Here is a 17,319-nt window from a genome sequence, read left to right on the forward strand (position 1 = left end):
GTGAAGTAGCCAGTAGAGAGAGACAAAATTGACTTCTCCAATACTTTTGCCCCTGACATCATCATCATCATCATTATTCAGACCCTATCTTTAAAACCCTGCTAAATTAGACCGTTTGAAAGAATTTTTTCTTTTTATAACTCTTATTTGAAAAGACCTTATCTCATTTGTTTCAAAACCCCATGAAAGCTCCCCAACACCCCAATCCACTTTACAATTCAGAAAGCAACATTTTATTTGCCCAAAGGTAAATTGTGACTGAGCCACCTATCCAAAATGTCAACTCCTAATTGCATGTGTCTGGAGGTGAAGGGATACATAATATCTCCTACATTCAACTCTACTGCCTCACTCTTTCCTAGCCCCCCAGATATTCAAAAATAATTTCTGTTGATGACCCTGATGATTCAGGTGACATTCAAAAACAAAAACACGAAACCAGACCTGTTATGCGGATAAATATATTAGTAAATAAATACATTTCTCAACATAGTGCCTGATTCGAGCATCTTTCTGTGTCTGGTTCAGATATAAATATAACCATGTGGGTTCTGAGATGCTGCTTATCCCCACCAGTTTTAAGAAACCCTGGAGCTTCCATGGAGTTATTCCTGTTTCCCCCGAATTCCCATTCCAAAAAGAGAGGAGTGGTATAAGGCTTCAGTTGTCCCAGGGTAGGCACCATCTTAACTAGATCCCTCTAGCCCCTGCCCCTGCTCTTAATGAGCCAATAGCTGTAACTTTTTGTTCCATCCCTACTCTTCCTTTCACACCTTCCCTATTACAAGGGGATCTGTATGATTCACATTTCAGGGCTGAACCTCCATGACCTTAGCCTCATGGATCTTATCTCGACTTCCTCCTTCCTATGCTCTCTCCAGTTTTGGTCTTAGGACCTAAATGCTTCAAGTCTCCTCCCTGCCCTTTCCTACTTTCTCCCGTCTATTCAGATGAATTGCTTCTCTTTTCCTATACCAGTTCCTTATGCCACCTGTAGGGATGGGGAAAGAACAGAGAAGTTCTGAAGAGAGCTACTGTGAGGTAGCTTTAGAAGTACAGTCATAGATTTAAAACCGGAAGGAACCTTACAGTTCATAGAACACAAATCCTGCTTCCTGCCCCTGATTTTACAGATGACAAAACAAGCCCTATATGGTTAAGTGACTTGCCCAGGATCACATAAACACTGAAATGTTGGTTGCTTCTGCAACAGTGGGAGTTTCTAAAAGCCACACTGGGGACTAGGCTTGGGCAGCTTTGTCAGGACCCTATGAGCCCACCCTGAGGACACTGAGTGATTTAGGAAACATGTTATACCCTGGCTTTAAATATGTTAGGCCTTTCCAGTGAACCACACAACTATAGTGTTCTCTAGAGCTCTGAATCAATATAGGGAATGAAACCATCTGGTCTCTAGTGGGCTGTGGAAAGAGAAATAGCTCAGAAGTTACCCCTAAACATGGCTGTCTTCAGAAGGTTTAATCTGGAAGACAGCCAGGCTCATAAAAGCAGCAGCTGGGAAGCCCTGCTAGGCACTGCAGATCTCAGCTAGGACCAATATGCAGAAGCCATCATTCCAGAGCCAAGGGCAGGAAACAAAACCAGGGATATGGGACAGCATTCTCAACACCATCATCCCTTTCCCCTCCACTGGCACTTTTGAGTACAGCCAAAGAAAGGGTGTTCACTGAGCCCTTTCTTCTCCAGAAGGGGAGGGAAGCAGGGATTCTGAGCTGGGCTAGGTGCCAAGTCATCCAGGGCACATTGTTGTTGGAGGCCTTGAGCTGGAGCCTGTCCCATCTCACACTGCCTGTTCACACAGCTCTTCAATCTCCTCCTCTGGACCTGCATTCAGAGAAAAGGGAAGGGCATAAATTTCTGAAAGAAAGTTGACTTTGTCTTCTACTACGGCCCAGAAAGGCAGAAAGCAAGGCCAAGAAGACACCAAGAGAGACAAAAACTGAGAGAAAATGGGATGGGTAAAAGGGTGACCACACTGAGAGCCAACAGAAATCTCAGGTGGAACTCAAAAGAAAGGAACATTATTTTTCCTTTCCTTGCAAAGATGATGTTCCATATTGACAGCAAAGAAAACAAGCACATGCCAGGGCCTAAAATAAATGAGTACAAGCATAACAAAAATTAAATGGTATCTCTAAAAGAAGTATAATATTCTTTTGTTTCCTAAATTCCCTTGGAATTTGTCTTCTTAGGACTCTGGGCCCAGATTGAGTGTGGGGGCCTCCTCTAAAGCTGTCGACAGCTTAATGCCTTAGCCCAGGTATCTGGGCTTGAGAAAAGTAACAAGTAGGGGGAAAGACAGCTCAAGAAGGGAGTAATTTAGGAAAACAATTTTTGCAAAGATGAACTTGGAAAATTAACCAACTACTGCCATCTGATTACAACTGGGAGGTATGAAGTCCTTTTGGGACAAGTTGGACCTAGCTAATAAAGCTATCCAGAGGGGGTAGGTAGACCCACATTGTTTCCTTAATCTTGAGGGAAAAGAAAGAAACCCAAGGAGACAAGGGTACTTAACTATATAGGGCAGGGGTGACACTGTGTTCAATCAATTATTCAACAAGTATTTATTAAGTTCCCTAACTTGTGCTAGGCACTGTGCTGGGGATACAAAAACAAAGAATAAAATGATTCCAATTTTAAAGAAGCTTACATTCTAACAGGAGGAAAGTATATATAGATATGTGTGTGTATGTATACATATATATATATATATATATATGATAAAAAAATACAAAATAATTTAATACAAAGTAGTTTTGGAGAGAGGGCACTGGCAATTAGGGAGATAAGGAAAGGTTTCCTTCTGGTGAAAGTGGTGTTTGAGTGGCACGTTGAAGGAAGAAAGGAATTTTGAGGTAGAGCTGAGGAGGGAGGGCACTCCAGGAAAGGAGGAGAGACCTAGCACAAAGGCACACAGATTGGAGATGGGATGTTTTGTGTAAAAAACAGAGAAGGGGCCCGTTTGATTGTATCAGGGAGTGATGTGTGAGGCTAGAAAGATAAGTTGCAACCTGGTTGTGTTATCTCCCCTAAAATGTATGGGGGTGGGTGGGTGGGGGTGTGGGGGTGTGGGGGGGGTGGGGTGTGTGTGTATATTTACATGTTATCTCCCCTAAAATACTATTGTTATTGTTCAGTCATTTTCAGTTGTGTCCAACTCTTCATGACCCTATTTGAAGTCTTCTTGGCAGAGATACTGGAGTGGTTTGCCATTTCCTTTTCCAGCTCATTTTATAGATGAGGAAACTGAGGCAAACAGGGTTAAGTGACTTGCCTAAGGTTACACAGCTAAGTGTCTGATTTGCATCGGAGATGAGTCTTCCTGATTGCAGGCCCAGCATTCTATCCACTACCGCCACCTAGTGGCCCTTCCTCTAAAATATACATATAGACATCGATATCTGGCCACTGGACCCAGATGGCTCTGGAGGAGAAGGTGAGGTTAGTGACTTTGCACAGCCCTCTCTCACTCAAATAAAATTCAGTTGCAAGTCATGTCATCATCTCCCTGATGTCCTCTTCGAGAACAAAGGACAAACCACAACCACAATGTACATATTATCTCCTAAAATATATATGTACGTGTTATCTCCCTTTATATCTATGTGTATGTATGTTATCTTCCCGAAGATATGTATGTATGTATGTATATATGTTATGTCCCCTAAAACAACGTATGCTTCTTGACAGCAGGGATCATTTTTTTTTGTTTCCTTTTGCAATTCCAATATCGAGCACTGTGCTTGGCACAGAGTAGGCACTTAATGTTTGTTGACTGATTGATTTCCTCTTCAGTTCCATATCCTATTCTTCCTACTCTTCTCTTTCCTACCACTCACCAGGAAACTCACCAGGCTGGGCTGTCAGTGCCTGGCAATGTGGATAAGGACATGTCCTGTCCTCTGGGACACCAGGACTCCGTTCTGTGGGTCTCTCCTCAGGTGGACAAGGACTCAGTGGGTGACAGTGTGTGAGGCACAACCATACAGGTTGTGAGCTTGAATAACAGCTTCCTGTAGTGTCTGGTAGCAGCCTTGTAATCCAGGCCCAGAGATCCATGGATTAATGGGTGGGCTTCTTGAGGCCAAGGGTATGTTAAGCTAGAATCATGATGGGAAAGGGTGTGGAAGCTAGGGATCACAGGAACATCCGGGGGTCGAGTGGCTAAGATAGGCTCTGGGAGCCCCCTCCGTTTCCTCTGTTGATGTCGTGTCAAGACAGCAGGTCTCTGTAATCCTAAAGGGCTAGGAAGGTGAGCAGGGCTGGGACCAGAGTTTTCTACAGAGCCACAGTGTGACTCTGTGAGAGCCCGAGGCCTTGGATAACAGAGCTGCCTAGATTGGGATGGGGGGATAGATTTGGGGGGCTTTTTGGACAAGAGATGGCGGCTCTGATTGGGGTTCTGTCCGGGAAGATGTGAGCCTGAGCTGGGGTAGTCCAGTTTCTGCACTAGCTTTCCTGCCATGCCACTGGAAGCGCTTTTTGTAATGATGGTGCCGGTGTTGATGGTAGTGGATATGGCTGGACAACCGGACGTCTGCTTTTGGCACTACTGAGTCCAGGGAGCGGGGCCGATAACCTATCCTGGGCTGAACCTCCTCCCGGGTCTCACCTTCAGGGCTACAGTATACCAAGGGGTCAAAGTCACTAAGGGAACTTCGGAAGGTAGAGCTGCTGCCATGGATGCCCTGAAGGCTAATGTCTGTGCAATTGACCACTGAGTCACTGGAAGAACCATGGCAGGGCCCAGAACTGGAGTCACTGGCTGGTCCATCTGCCAGGTAGCCACTTCTCTCTGTATGATAGCTTTCGCCTGATCCACTGCTATCATGTGGTCTTGACCGTCGTGGAGAGGCCAAGCAAGCTGATGGGTGCTGCATGGAACAGGCTCTGAGGCGTCCTGGCCTCCAGTTAGCAGCATGGGAATGCTGAGGAGCTGCTGGGCGAGGCTGAGTGCACGCATGTCCAAGATGCAAAGTTCTGAGTGGGCGATGATGCCAAGAACCATGCTCCAGGGAGGATAAGAGGAGGCCAGGTCGAGGGGGTTGGACTACTGGAGTCTGTGAAGTGCTGTGCAGGTATGCTGCAGGGAGATGATAGTGAGCATGACCAGGATGCTGGCGAATGAGATGGAGTCTTCTGCCAGGTTCTTGGTATGGACGTGGGGGTTCCAAGGATTGGGAAAATGGATCTCCCTCTAGAAAAAGAGAAATATTGCAAGGTTTGGCACTCCTCATTTGATGGCTTAGGGAACAAGGACTTCAACTCCCATCCCTCACCTTCACACACACACATCCTCTGAAATTCTGTCTCTCTTTTCTTCTCCTCCAACTTAGATGGTGTCTTCCCTGAGAAACCTATCAAGTACATCTATGCCATCACCTCTCATCTACTACTGGAACACTTACCTCCTTGGTTTTAAGTGCTGTTAACCTTCCCCCCAAAAGAGCCTTTTCTCTAAGGAAGTCCTACCTATGATGTTGAACATGCAGAGTGGGCAGGTCTGGTGCTGATACAGCCAAGGGTCCACACAGGTACGGTGGAATTCATGGCGGCAGGAAATAATCCGTAGTTCCTGGACAGAATAAAAAATCCCAAAGGGTCAAGACCCAAGAGGATATGAAGCCACAAAAATATAAAGAACCCAGCATCTCACCTTTCCACCCCAACTTCTTCCTGTCTTTCTCCTACCTCCAAGAAAAATAAGAAAATGGACAGAACCTCAGAACCCTGGGGCTTTCTCCCCAACTTCCACCATTTGGAGAGGGGAGACAAGAACAGAAGAAGCCAAAGTAACCCCACCAATGCATCATATGAAGGACTTTCCCTACACAGAGTTCCCTGAAGCTCCAGTCCTTCTCTGAGGTTAAGCTGCGGAACTAGGAGGCTCTTCCTCACCTGCCCATCTGTAAACTCTTCTAGGCAGATTGCACAGATGGGTGCAGAGCTGCAGCTGCTCCCAGAGTCGGACCACTGGGATTGGACTTGTCTGCAGTTAGTCTTGTACCTTCGAGTGGCCAACTGGCTGATGGCCCAAGCTGTTCGTTGTTGCAAGGGTTCCTGGGGACAGAAGTGTGGGCTTAAGAATGATAAATATTAGCTGCCCCCTCAGCCCCAGGATCCTAGTCATTATCTGGTACCCTCAGCCCCCAGGACCTAATGCTTTTTTCCCCCCAAGAGCCTCCAAAGTGAAGCCTGAACCATGAATAATTCACAATCACACTGTACTTGGCAGTTACTCCTTTTAAAATCATCTCTTCCTCTGTTCCTCTCTACCACACAGGTTAATACTGCTCATATAGAAAATCCTCACTTCTCCAAAGGGGATCAATGAGAGAAGTTTGAATAGTGGATGGGCTTAGATGATGAACAGCAGAAACAGTTGAAAGTGAATTGAACATACTATCCATTCTGCCTTTGTTGCTCCCCACTACCACCAAAATGGTGAGCCCACCAATCTCACCGGCCTGTGGCGGGGGCGGCATCGGATCCGTAGCACAGAAGCAAGGATGACCACAAAGATGATGCCCACCACAGTGAGGAGGATCCATACGTCATAATCTGGCTATATAGGAGGCAGAAGGGAGAAGGGCAATAACACAAGTATGACCCAGGTCAGACACAGATGAAATTTGGGGACCCAGAAGGTGATTGCCACCCATTTTCACTACTAGTTCTTCCAACTGATTGGCCTTGGATTAGGAAGAGGGTGTTGGGTCTCCCTTCCCAGGGATACTTGCAAGGGGATTATTTCCATATTCACCTAATGGGAATGATGGAGAAACTATTCAGTTTTGGAGAATAAGAAAAAGGATCCTTTGGGAAAGTCACAGTGAAGTACAAATAGAATGGAGTCCTGGTTGAGTTGCACTGTGATATGGCAAAAAAAAAAAAGATCAAGAAACCTAGATTCTGGTCCTAGCTCTGATATTAACTGTATGACCTTGAGCAAGTCACTTGAACTCTGCGTGCTTCAACTGCTTCCAATTATAAAATCCTGGAGCTGGAAGAGACTTTACAAACATAGTCATCTCATTTTATAGTATAGAAAATGAAAGCTCAGAGAAGTGAACTAACTTAGCCAAGGTCACACATCAACAACAGAGAAAAGCCGAAAACCCAGGGCTCCTGACTCCAGGGATATCTTGCTATCTTTCTTTCAGTGATAAACACAAAAAGTAAAACCAGGGATAACATTTAAAGAGGGAACTCTCACCCAAGCTGGGGGCTCCTTCAGCTCAATTCGCACATGGGCCTTTTGGTTCTTGTACACAAACTCCATCAACTTCTCAGCATCCTTGTCCCAAATCAACACCACTGGCCACCTCAGTCCCAGGGGCTGCTGTAGCTGAATGAGATAAAGCACTGTAAATTATCATTTAGAACCCCCTCTTCACTCCTCCTTCAAGTTTAGGGGCTCTGTTGCCCTAGGGCCTCACTGATACCTGGTTCCTAGTTCCCCTTCCCCAGAGAGATCACGGATCTATTTGTCCTCCCTCCACTTCCCTAAAGGCTTCATGGTACCTGCTCGGCAGCTGCACGATCCTCAGTGATATCAAAGAGGACAGCACTTGCTCCTCTCTCACCTGCCATCCGGGCCTGAAAGAGACACAAGCAAAGTCAGGAGTCCCAAAAGGAGAAATCTATCTATATCTGGGCTCCAGGCATTTTCTTTGGCTGTCCCCCATGCCTGGAATGCCCTCTCTTCCTTTCTATTAACTTCCCTGTTGTTGTTATTGTTGTTCAGTCATTTTTAGTCATCTCTGACTCTCTGTGACCCTATTTGGGGTTTTCTTGGCAAAGATACTGGAGTAGTTTGCCATTTTTTTCTCTAGCTCATTTTACAGATGAGGAAACTGAAGCAAACAGGGTTAAGTGACTTGCCCAGGTTTGCACAGCTAGTTAGTGTCTAAGGCCAGAAATGACTTCCTGACTACAGGCCCAGAATTCTATCTGCTATTCTACCCAGCTGCCCATTAATCTCCCTGGCTTCCTTTAAGTCCCAACTAAAATCTCACCTTCTACAGGAAGTCTTCCCTCTATTAATTATTTCCTATTTATCCTGTAAATAGCTTGCTTTGTAAAAAAATTATTTGCATGTTATCTCCCCCAATTAGATTATGAGCTCCTTGAGAGCAAAGACTGTCTTTTGCCTCTTTTTGTATCCTCGGCACTTAGCACATAGCCTGGCGCATGGTTTACTGATTGATTGTATCCTAGCCTTACTCTTTCACACATTCCTGTATCACATCTACACATGCATAAAAGATTCTTACATATACACATACAAGAAGTCCCCGTGTCCCAGGCTCCATAGCAACACTGCTCCCTCCTTATATGTATGCTTACTCTGCTCCTCAAAAGAGAAGAGAAAGGTTTTTACCCTCAGTACAAGTCCCTGGAGGCAGGAGTACCATATCCATCCATTCCTTTTTCCTTCCCAGAGGTGAGGGTAGGAAAAGGGGAGACAGAGATCTGGGCTCTTGAAAGGCCAACCTTTCCTTAAAAGCAGAGCCCAGGGCCTAATTCTTTAAGTAGTGCTTTGAGAACCTAGGACAACATTGCTAATGGACTCTTTCTTTCCCTTTCCCATGGCCCTACAACAGTCCACCTTAAAAGTCTCTCCTCTTCCATATATTCACCTGACTCCCTTACACACTTACACACACACACACACACACACACACACACACACACACACACACTGGTTGGCTTTGGAACCCTGCCAGGCTTGCTAGCTCTTTCCTTGGCTTCAGTTCAAGATAACTTAAAGGAGTCTACATTCTTAGCTCTGCCCCCTAACTCTTGCCATTAGGAGAAGGAGGAAGACAAGTGAGAGGACATTTCTATACAAAAACAAACAGGAGATAACGGTGAAAGGAAACTCATTTTCTATAAGCAGATACATAGACATAAAAAAGACACACGGGGAAGAGAAAGGATAATAAAACTATACCACGTCGTATATAGGAGATTATTTTTTTGGTGGGGGCAGGGGAGGGAATGAGCGTATAGAGGATTGCTAGGGTGAATGTAATAGCTCCCAACTCCTCCCACTTTAGTAAATGGCTTGTTCAAGTCACTAGCCAGTTTATATTCTAGGGCAAACGATTTTATCTCAATGATAACATCTTAGTTCCATGGATTCCCCAGATCAGTTGCCCCACTGCAGCAACTGCTATGCCTGCTATGGTCTGAGGCTCCTTAGCAGCAGGGAAGGAGTTAACCTAAATGTATGAGGTGATGGCAGGAAGAGGAGCAGAGTGTGGGGCTGGAATTTACTTACACTTTTTTTTTCCTTCCAGCTCTTTGATCTCTGTGTCCCAGGAAGAGCCTGTCAGGGCAGGTCTCTTGCCAGGCAGGCTCCACCAGGCTTCCCTCTCCCCTGAGGGGGGCCCCTTAGTGCCAGCAGCCTCTGGGCAAGGGAGCTTGGGGGGAAGGGGAAGGAGATACCAAGGCAATACCCTCTTTGACAAGAAAGAGTATAAGAGAGACAACATCTTCTCAGTCTCACCCACTCATTCTTACCAAGACAGAGCTGGGTAGCCTATGGCTACCTGGAAAGTCACAGAATGCTAGAATAAGAGAGCAAAGAGGTCATTTAGTTCAGCCCCCTGCCTCCAGGCACTGAGCTATCCTGGCAAAAGGGAAAATCTCCAGTTTTTAAAGCCTTCTCAGGAAGGAATTTCCATAGGCATTCCTGGCTACCTCCCTTTTCAGTTATGTGTGACTCCAGAATTGAGCTTAGATCAGTCCAAGGGTCTAGTCAGACCTAAAGGATGGAAGAATGGGGTATCTGGAGCAGTACAGCTGGGCCAAGGACCAGCAAGGGAAAAATGCGACATTCCACTAGGAACACTATGACTCCGGGGTACATTCAAGGGGTGGGGGAGGGGCAAACTCCAAACCTGCCCAGGTTTCTGTCTTCCTTTTGACTACCCAGGAACAAACAGCTTTGAGGAATCATCTTACAGGTCTAGGAAACAAGATTCCTGAGTCCTGTATTTCCTATCATCTTCACTCCCACCCTAGTTTCACCATATAGGAAACAAAAATAACGAACGTGGTCTGATCTAGGAGAAGCAATGTAAGTTTCTACCCGGGCTGTATGGACTAGATAGTAGATGGAGGTACCAGGAGAGCACAGCACAAGTGGGAAGGCAAAGTCTTCTAAAGATTTCCTTGCCATCCCCACCCTTCTCTTTGAAGGGTTGGGGTAAGGAACAGTGGAAAGTAATTATTGCAACGTTCAAACGTCCCAGCCCATTACAGCCCATAATTACAAAGTAGTAAAAAATGATCAAAGAGCCTAGGATGTTTGCCAATAGGCAAAAACAAACAGGACTTTCAGGTAGTGGATTCTCCTGGCCCAGGTTTGAGGAAAAATGACAGATTTGGTGACAGATGGCAGTAAGTGACTGGTATTTGTGGATGCACAAAGCCATCAGTTTTCTACATCCTCCAAGAAGCCCAAGCAATCTCCTTAGTTTCTTCTGAAGGGAAATGGTTCTAGAATGAAGTCATTAAAAACCTCCTCAGAGAGGAAGGAGTATGAAAAGAGAAGGGAAAGGATGAATCCTCCAAGAAGGCATTATGGGAATGGGAGTTAAAAAAATTAAAATGTAGATTCATAGACAAGTCCTCAGGATGGAGAATGATTCTGTTTTCAGACACTAGCTTTGGAGAAGTAGCTAGCCCACTAAGGGTGGCAAAGAAAATTGCTTAGCAACCCCCTTCAATATTAAAACGAACAGACCAAGGAGCAACACTGAACCTGCTTCAAGGCTGCTGGGCCAACCAGTTCCTTTGCTTCTTTACTTTTGCAAATGTAAAAGTGGAAAACTCCTGCATTCCTAAGGAAGCATACTACATTCACCCTACTTCTCCATATAGGAAAAGTAAGCAGACCCAGTAGTTCCTAGCACTCTACCAAGATGATATTATTTCCCTTTTACCCCATGATTCTGCTCAATCTGCCCTGCTATGTAGGTCACTTTTAGTATAAGGTATCATGTGTCTTGGTCTCAGTTATCTCTCTATGATGCATTTTGAGCCTTGACTAACTTCATAGACCATTGGACAAGGGCATATAAGGTAAAAAACTGAGTCCTTAGACCCTACTGGCCGCTTATCAGTATGCTGGGCTGGGCTGGGCTAGGCTTGGGCAGGGCATGGAGTTGACTTTGATTCCTAAAGGTTTACAAAACCCTATCAGGAATCAGTCTTTTCCTCTGAATTACTACAGCACTTTATACTAATCCCATGGTTCTTGTTATATATTATCTGTCTTAGTTACTGGTATACTTTTATTATTTCACTTACTAGATTATAAACTTCTGTAGGACAGGGACTATGTTTTATAACCTTTTGTATCTCCTGTAGTGCCTTGCACGTAGCAGTTGCTAAAAAATGTTTTATAGTCTGAGATTTTTAAACAAGGAAAACAAGATGCTAAGAGGTGATGGTGCTTCTAGTAAGAAATCTATAAATCTTATGTGTTATGTAAATATGAATTATTGTTGTGATGATGACGATGACCACGACAACGATGATGATGATGATGATGATGATGATGATGATGATGATGATGGTTCTAAGCAAGGGGACCTCCAATGTGAAATCATGCCTCATCTTTGGCAGATCTACAGAGGGAAACCATATGGAGATCTTTCTCAGAAGACTCTTTCAAGGGCAAAGGAAAACAGGTCAATGAATGGCCACCTCATAATTCCAACTATGGGATAAGTATAGCATAGATTCTTGGGCAGGAAAGGATGGGGGGAAAGACTGACTGAATTGGTGGAAGATAATTATTTCTGGAGGCCAGGGTAGAACCATATAGCATGTGATCCTCTCAAAACCAGGAGACTGCAAAGCACATTGCTTATGCTATGGCTCTTGCCCTCTGGGTTATTACTTTACCTTGCTGGCCAATGACAGACAGGGACGGGGGGCTCTCCTGGGGCTCTCCAGCTTGACAATGCTTATGAAACCAGGTTCCAGGTTGTCATCATCACTGGCGTTGCATAGGTAAAGAGGATGGGACTGCAGGAATAGGAAGACAAGCAATTTAGGGCAGCTTTGGCAGTCATCAGGAAAAAACATTAATTTCAAATCATCTGATCTTGGCCCTACCCATTAGGGAGTCTGAAGCCTTGAAGGAACTTTGCTTATATCCTTCATAGTAGTATGAACACTTTTATAAAAAAGACCTGTCATTCTGATGGTGGTGGGATCTGGGAATTTGGAAGGAAACAGACAAAAAAGGAGAAAGGTACCAAAAACAATAAGAGCCAGTGGCAAAGCAATGCTGGCTGGATCAAGAACTCTATTTGTCCTTTTTTTTTTTTTTTTGGCTAGGCAATGGGGTTAAGTGATTTGCCCATAGTCACACAGCTAGTAAGTGTTATGTGTCTGAGGCCGGATTTGAACTCAGGTCCTCCTGAATCCAGGGCCGGTGCTCCTCTACTGAACCACCTAGCTGACCTTTCTATTTGTCCTTTAACCCTTGTATCTCTGGTTTTTGAAATAGAGCAAACAATATCCCAATCGTGTTGGAATCTGATTCTCTTTCCACTGGTCTCAGGAAACCCACTAAAACAGTTACCTCTCCTATAGGTTCTCATCTGACAAATATTTTTGTGCTCCTTCTTGGCTTCCTTGACATGCTTCACATATTTATGGGTAGTAACTAAGGCTAATGAACTGACCTGGTTCCAACGTACCTGCCTGAAAGGATTCTAGACAACTGCCCATCCAATGGAACTACTGGTATACCCAATGCATGGGTTACTTGTTCTTTAATTAGGTATCTTTTATCCGTAAGAGATATCTAGAAGGTACAGTGAATAGAGCGCTTGCTGAGTTTGGAGTCATGGACCTAAGTTCAAATCTACCTTCAGACACGTACTAGCTGTGTTACTCTGGGCAAGTCCCTTAACCTATTTCCTCAATTGTAAAAAACTGTAAAACAGCACCTATCTCCCAGAGTTGTTATAAGGATCAAATGAAATAATATTTGTAAAATGCTTAGCACAGTGACTGGCACACAACAGGCACTTAATAAATGCCTGTCTCCTTCCTTGCTTCCTAAGAGGGACAAGTCATAAAGAAACTCACTAAATCCATTTGCCTTGGGACCTCAGAGCTGTTCCTAGGCTATAGGAAACTGGTTCTAGGCCCTGCATCATGAAGTGTGCTAATGGCACTAGGCAGTGACTAAGACAGGGAGTCAGTAGAGAAGATAAGTTTTGCTGGTGGAGGAAAAAAGATCCTTAAATATCTCCCCCACCCTCATCCTATCACCAAGGCAACCTGAACACATAGTATGACCTAGAAATGTCTTATGTCCTAAATATCCACAAAATGGAGTTGGCTCTTAGTAAGAAATGGAGGCATTGTACTAGGTAGGTAGCTATCCATACTTTTTCTCCTACTCTCTAGAAATGTCTTCTGTAGGAAGCAAAAAGATTCCTAGGCTCTGGATACCTCTCAGATTTGTGAGGATGATAACAAAGCCCAGCATTTGATAATCCCTTTTTATTTTTTCAAAGAGTTTTCCCATTTCTCTTTCACTGCATCCTCACAGTGTAAAACAGGATAAAAGGGACTTTTATTCTTGCTCTCAGCATCCAGGGGCTAGAGAAAAGCTAGCATCTTTGCTCCTACCAGAAAACAAGCTGACTCAGGGAGACAGAAGGGAGGTTGATGGTAGTAATGGCATGATACTGTACCAACAGCGAGATTCCCCATGGAAAACCAACTCCTCTGGAGGAACATGACTCAGTGGTAAAATAGATCAGTCAGGGCTCCTCACTCCCTGTGGCCTGGGAGCGTCAGCTGAGTTTGGGGTGTGAAGAGACGCTAGGGCAGAACTCCCCTCAAGATTCTGTTACTGAGTTGATTCCCTGAGGGAAACAAGGAAGATGGTACTAAACTTGGTAAAACACACCCGCCACAGCTTGTTCCAGCAGAAAATGGCCACTGGGCATTTAAGCTTCAGATTTAGACTCCAATGCCTAGGAATGAGGATGGAGTGTGAAGGGCATGTCCCCCAGCAAAAAGCTAGAGCATAAGGAGCAAAAGCAAGACAGAAAAGATGAGAAAGGACACTGGGACCTTATGATATGATTAGGCTGATTCACTGGGCATAAGGACCTTTACTTCCATCTCTGAACAATTCATACATTTATCTATCAGAGTTTTCTAGATGAATCAGTCCCTAGTTGGAACCTGATATGTTTTGGAGAATAAAACAGGGCCTTAATTCTCTATTCTTAGCAGGTGAGGAAACCTATAGCATTAGAGGAAAAGTATATCACAGGGTTTAGCACAAGGAAATATGTCAGGGGTTCCTCCATTAGATCTGCCTATTTTCAAGGCCTGCCAGGAATAAAGAGGGAAGAATCAGTGGTTGCTTCATCTCCTCGTAGGCTGAAGTCAATGAGAATGCTGGGGTGGGAAAAAGGTTCTTTTGAATACTGGCCTAATGGAAGAAGCTCAGAGCTAGCAGGCAGCAAAGCTTGGTGTGCATCTTAACACTGTTGGTGACCTACTGAAATATACCTTGGGCTCCAAAAAGGAAGCCGTGCAGGTCCACCACTTCCTGCTTTACCACTTAAATACAGCCAAAGCACCTGAATCTTATTACTTGATCTTTGTCTTTAAAGATTTAAATCTTTAAAGAATCACAACTCTTATTCACTTATTTTCTAAGTACAGTTCTTTAATCCAACTTTCTCAGAATGACACCAAGGAGGCATTTTGCCCTTCCCCACAGGACATTTGGAAACGTGGGGGATAAGTTTTATGAAAAATATTTGCAAATTTATATGTAAATAAAGTGCCCACCTAAAGCTTAGACCTAAGTTATAGGCAGGTAGATTTTGGCTGAACATAAAGAAAAAACACATAGAGCTGTTCAAAAGCAAAAAGGTGTACCCAGGAGGTAGTTTGCCTCTCTTACTGTGAATGTTCAAGTGGAAGCTAGATAACTTCTGTAGAGGGACTTAATGCTTCAGAAAGTATTTGTACAAGATAACTTCTAAGGTCCCTTCCAACTCTGAAATTCTATGATTCTCTACTTAAGTACTGTTCTGGAGCCAGGCCTTAACAAGGGAAACTGGGGCTCCATAGCTAATTCTGCCCCTATTGTACAGTCCTTTAGCAGGGCAAGGAGAGGAAAGAGTAATACAAACCAATGTAGAAGGCCTTTGGATCACCTCATCTTTGTGGTCTTAAACCAACCAATTATCAAAAAGACACCTTCAGAATCCTTGAATTAATAGAGCCTAGCCTTTTCTTTCTATTCCTTCAATCTCAATTCTAATCTAATTCTAAGATATGAAGCAAGGAAAAGGACTCCAGTGAAGAAAACAAAACCAAGTGTATTTGTTCCTTGTGCCTCAAGGTCTCCAAATAATATAAGATGCAAAAATTATTCCCATGCTGATGAAGGGAAGCAGTGAAGTGGAATAATATAAAAAAAGACTAATCTGAACATCATTTCTATGTAGTTTTAAATGCATATATTTTTCTGCCCCAACAAACTGCTTTTCCAATTATGTTTTGTATAGGCAAAAAGAAAAGTCATTCTTCTAAAGACGTTTTCATTATGCAGGGGAAGGGAGGGGACTGGTATGTGAGGTATTATCATTGTCTCTGGTGATAGAGGGAAGTGTGTCCCAGATGATTCCCAATCTGGAAGACAATCAACTTCCAATAATCTATATATGTGTTTTGCCATGAATTTAAAATTTGACACAAATAATTCACAAGAGAAGGAAATCTACCTACTGACAATTTAGATTTGACTATTAAAAACTACTCAAACAAGAGTCACAGCATTGGTGGTAGAAGGCCCTCTATGGCAAGAACAAAGCAGCTATCTTGGCCCTTAGCTACAGGGAACATACATGAGGCAATGAAAAGGACTCCCAGGAAGAAAAAACCAAGTGTTTTTGCTTCCTTGTGCCCCAAGGTCTCTAAATAACGAAGATGCAAACACGATTTCCACACTGGGCAATCTGTCCTCCCAATGACACCAGAGCAGAGCCAAGAAAAATGACAGAGGGAAGTGAAGTTGGCAGAATGGGCTCTAATGATCAGGGCAGGATGGGGGCCAAAAATACCTTTCCATTTTCAAAGACTAGAAGGAGTTTTTGGAATTCTATGGGCTAAAGATTCATCTGATAGGTCATTTTAAAGGCCAGAAAGGCTAAGAAGCCACCAATTTCCAGGGCTTATCAAAACAGGTAAGTTAAGAGGAGCTCAACTAGGTGGCAATGAAATGGACCTGGCTCACATACAGCTCCCACAGCCTGTATAACTACTCAAATACTATATTTTTCCTTTGTCTTATGCTTTTTCTTTGTTCTGCTCAGTCTCAGGGCTGTTCTATTGATTTGTTTGCTTGCTCCTTTGACTCATTTTCTGTCCTTTTCTCCTCAGTGGCCCATGTACCTGTCTCCATAAGACCTTTTCTGTTACTTGAATCAACCACTCAGTTTTCTTCCTTCCATATCCAACATTATCATAATAAGTATACAATATAATCCACAAGACCCTATCCAGGACATCTCATTAGCCATGGTCACTTCCCAACTGGGCTCACCCCTCTTAAACCTCACTAAACAAGTTCTTCCAGTTAGCCTGCCAATTTCTTCTCATCATGTGATCTTGTTACCTCCTCACAAAGGGTACTCCTGGGCTCAGCTAAGCCCCAACCCTAATGCTAATCTTATTTTGGTCTTACAGTCCCCTCTCCAGGTATGCTCTTAGAAGGGATACTCCAATGTCCTGTCCTTCTCTCCCTCATTCCTTGCAATAATCTCAAAGTTCTCTGATTTTGACACATATTCGCATGGACTTTGGGTAGGTAACTTTACTGCCTATTACAATTATCCTGCTATACTCACAAACACTGGTTTTTCATCAAAGACACTCTTGCCACCAAAAACCATAAAGTAGAAGTCCTACAATAAGACAGGGGAGAAACAAACTCTTTCCCAACAAAAAACAGCTCTGAGCAACAAACAGGAAAATTGATCAAGGCCCAGGTATATTACTTTGCCTTTTGCTTAAAAGAGGCTAACACTTACTTTCTACCTAGTACACCACCTAGAAGTCATTGAAAAGTCTATGTCTCAGTCAGTAAGCTGTTGTATCCTACACTTGTTACATTAAAATATGTATCAATAAATTCTGGGAGCTAATCCTAGCACTACATCTGACCCTTGCTATCTTCATTTTTCCAATTTATAAAATGTAGAAGAGGGAATATAACCTCCAGCCACC

The 17,319-nt window shown here is 43.8% G+C and overlaps 1 protein-coding gene across 1 annotated transcript in view; it reads right to left on the reverse strand.

Annotated features, from left to right (window-relative positions):
* Nucleotides 1–445: 445 nt before the first annotated feature.
* Nucleotides 446–17,319, reverse strand: part of RNF43 (ring finger protein 43) — a 92,845-nt gene continuing 75,971 nt past the window's right edge. The window contains 10 exon segments of the mRNA XM_020991885.2: nt 446–1,845; nt 3,876–4,062; nt 4,064–4,387; nt 4,389–5,221; nt 5,497–5,599; nt 5,923–6,084; nt 6,488–6,589; nt 7,241–7,372; nt 7,549–7,623; nt 11,947–12,069. Of these exon segments, the coding sequence (XP_020847544.1) occupies nt 1,802–1,845; nt 3,876–4,062; nt 4,064–4,387; nt 4,389–5,221; nt 5,497–5,599; nt 5,923–6,084; nt 6,488–6,589; nt 7,241–7,372; nt 7,549–7,623; nt 11,947–12,069 (2,085 nt within the window). The 3' untranslated portion in view covers nt 446–1,801.

Source organism: Phascolarctos cinereus, unplaced genomic scaffold, assembly GCF_003287225.1.
Source record: "Phascolarctos cinereus isolate Bilbo 61053 unplaced genomic scaffold, phaCin_HiC Scaffold_5;HRSCAF=322, whole genome shotgun sequence".
In the NCBI taxonomy this organism is placed as follows: domain Eukaryota; kingdom Metazoa; phylum Chordata; class Mammalia; order Diprotodontia; family Phascolarctidae; genus Phascolarctos; species Phascolarctos cinereus.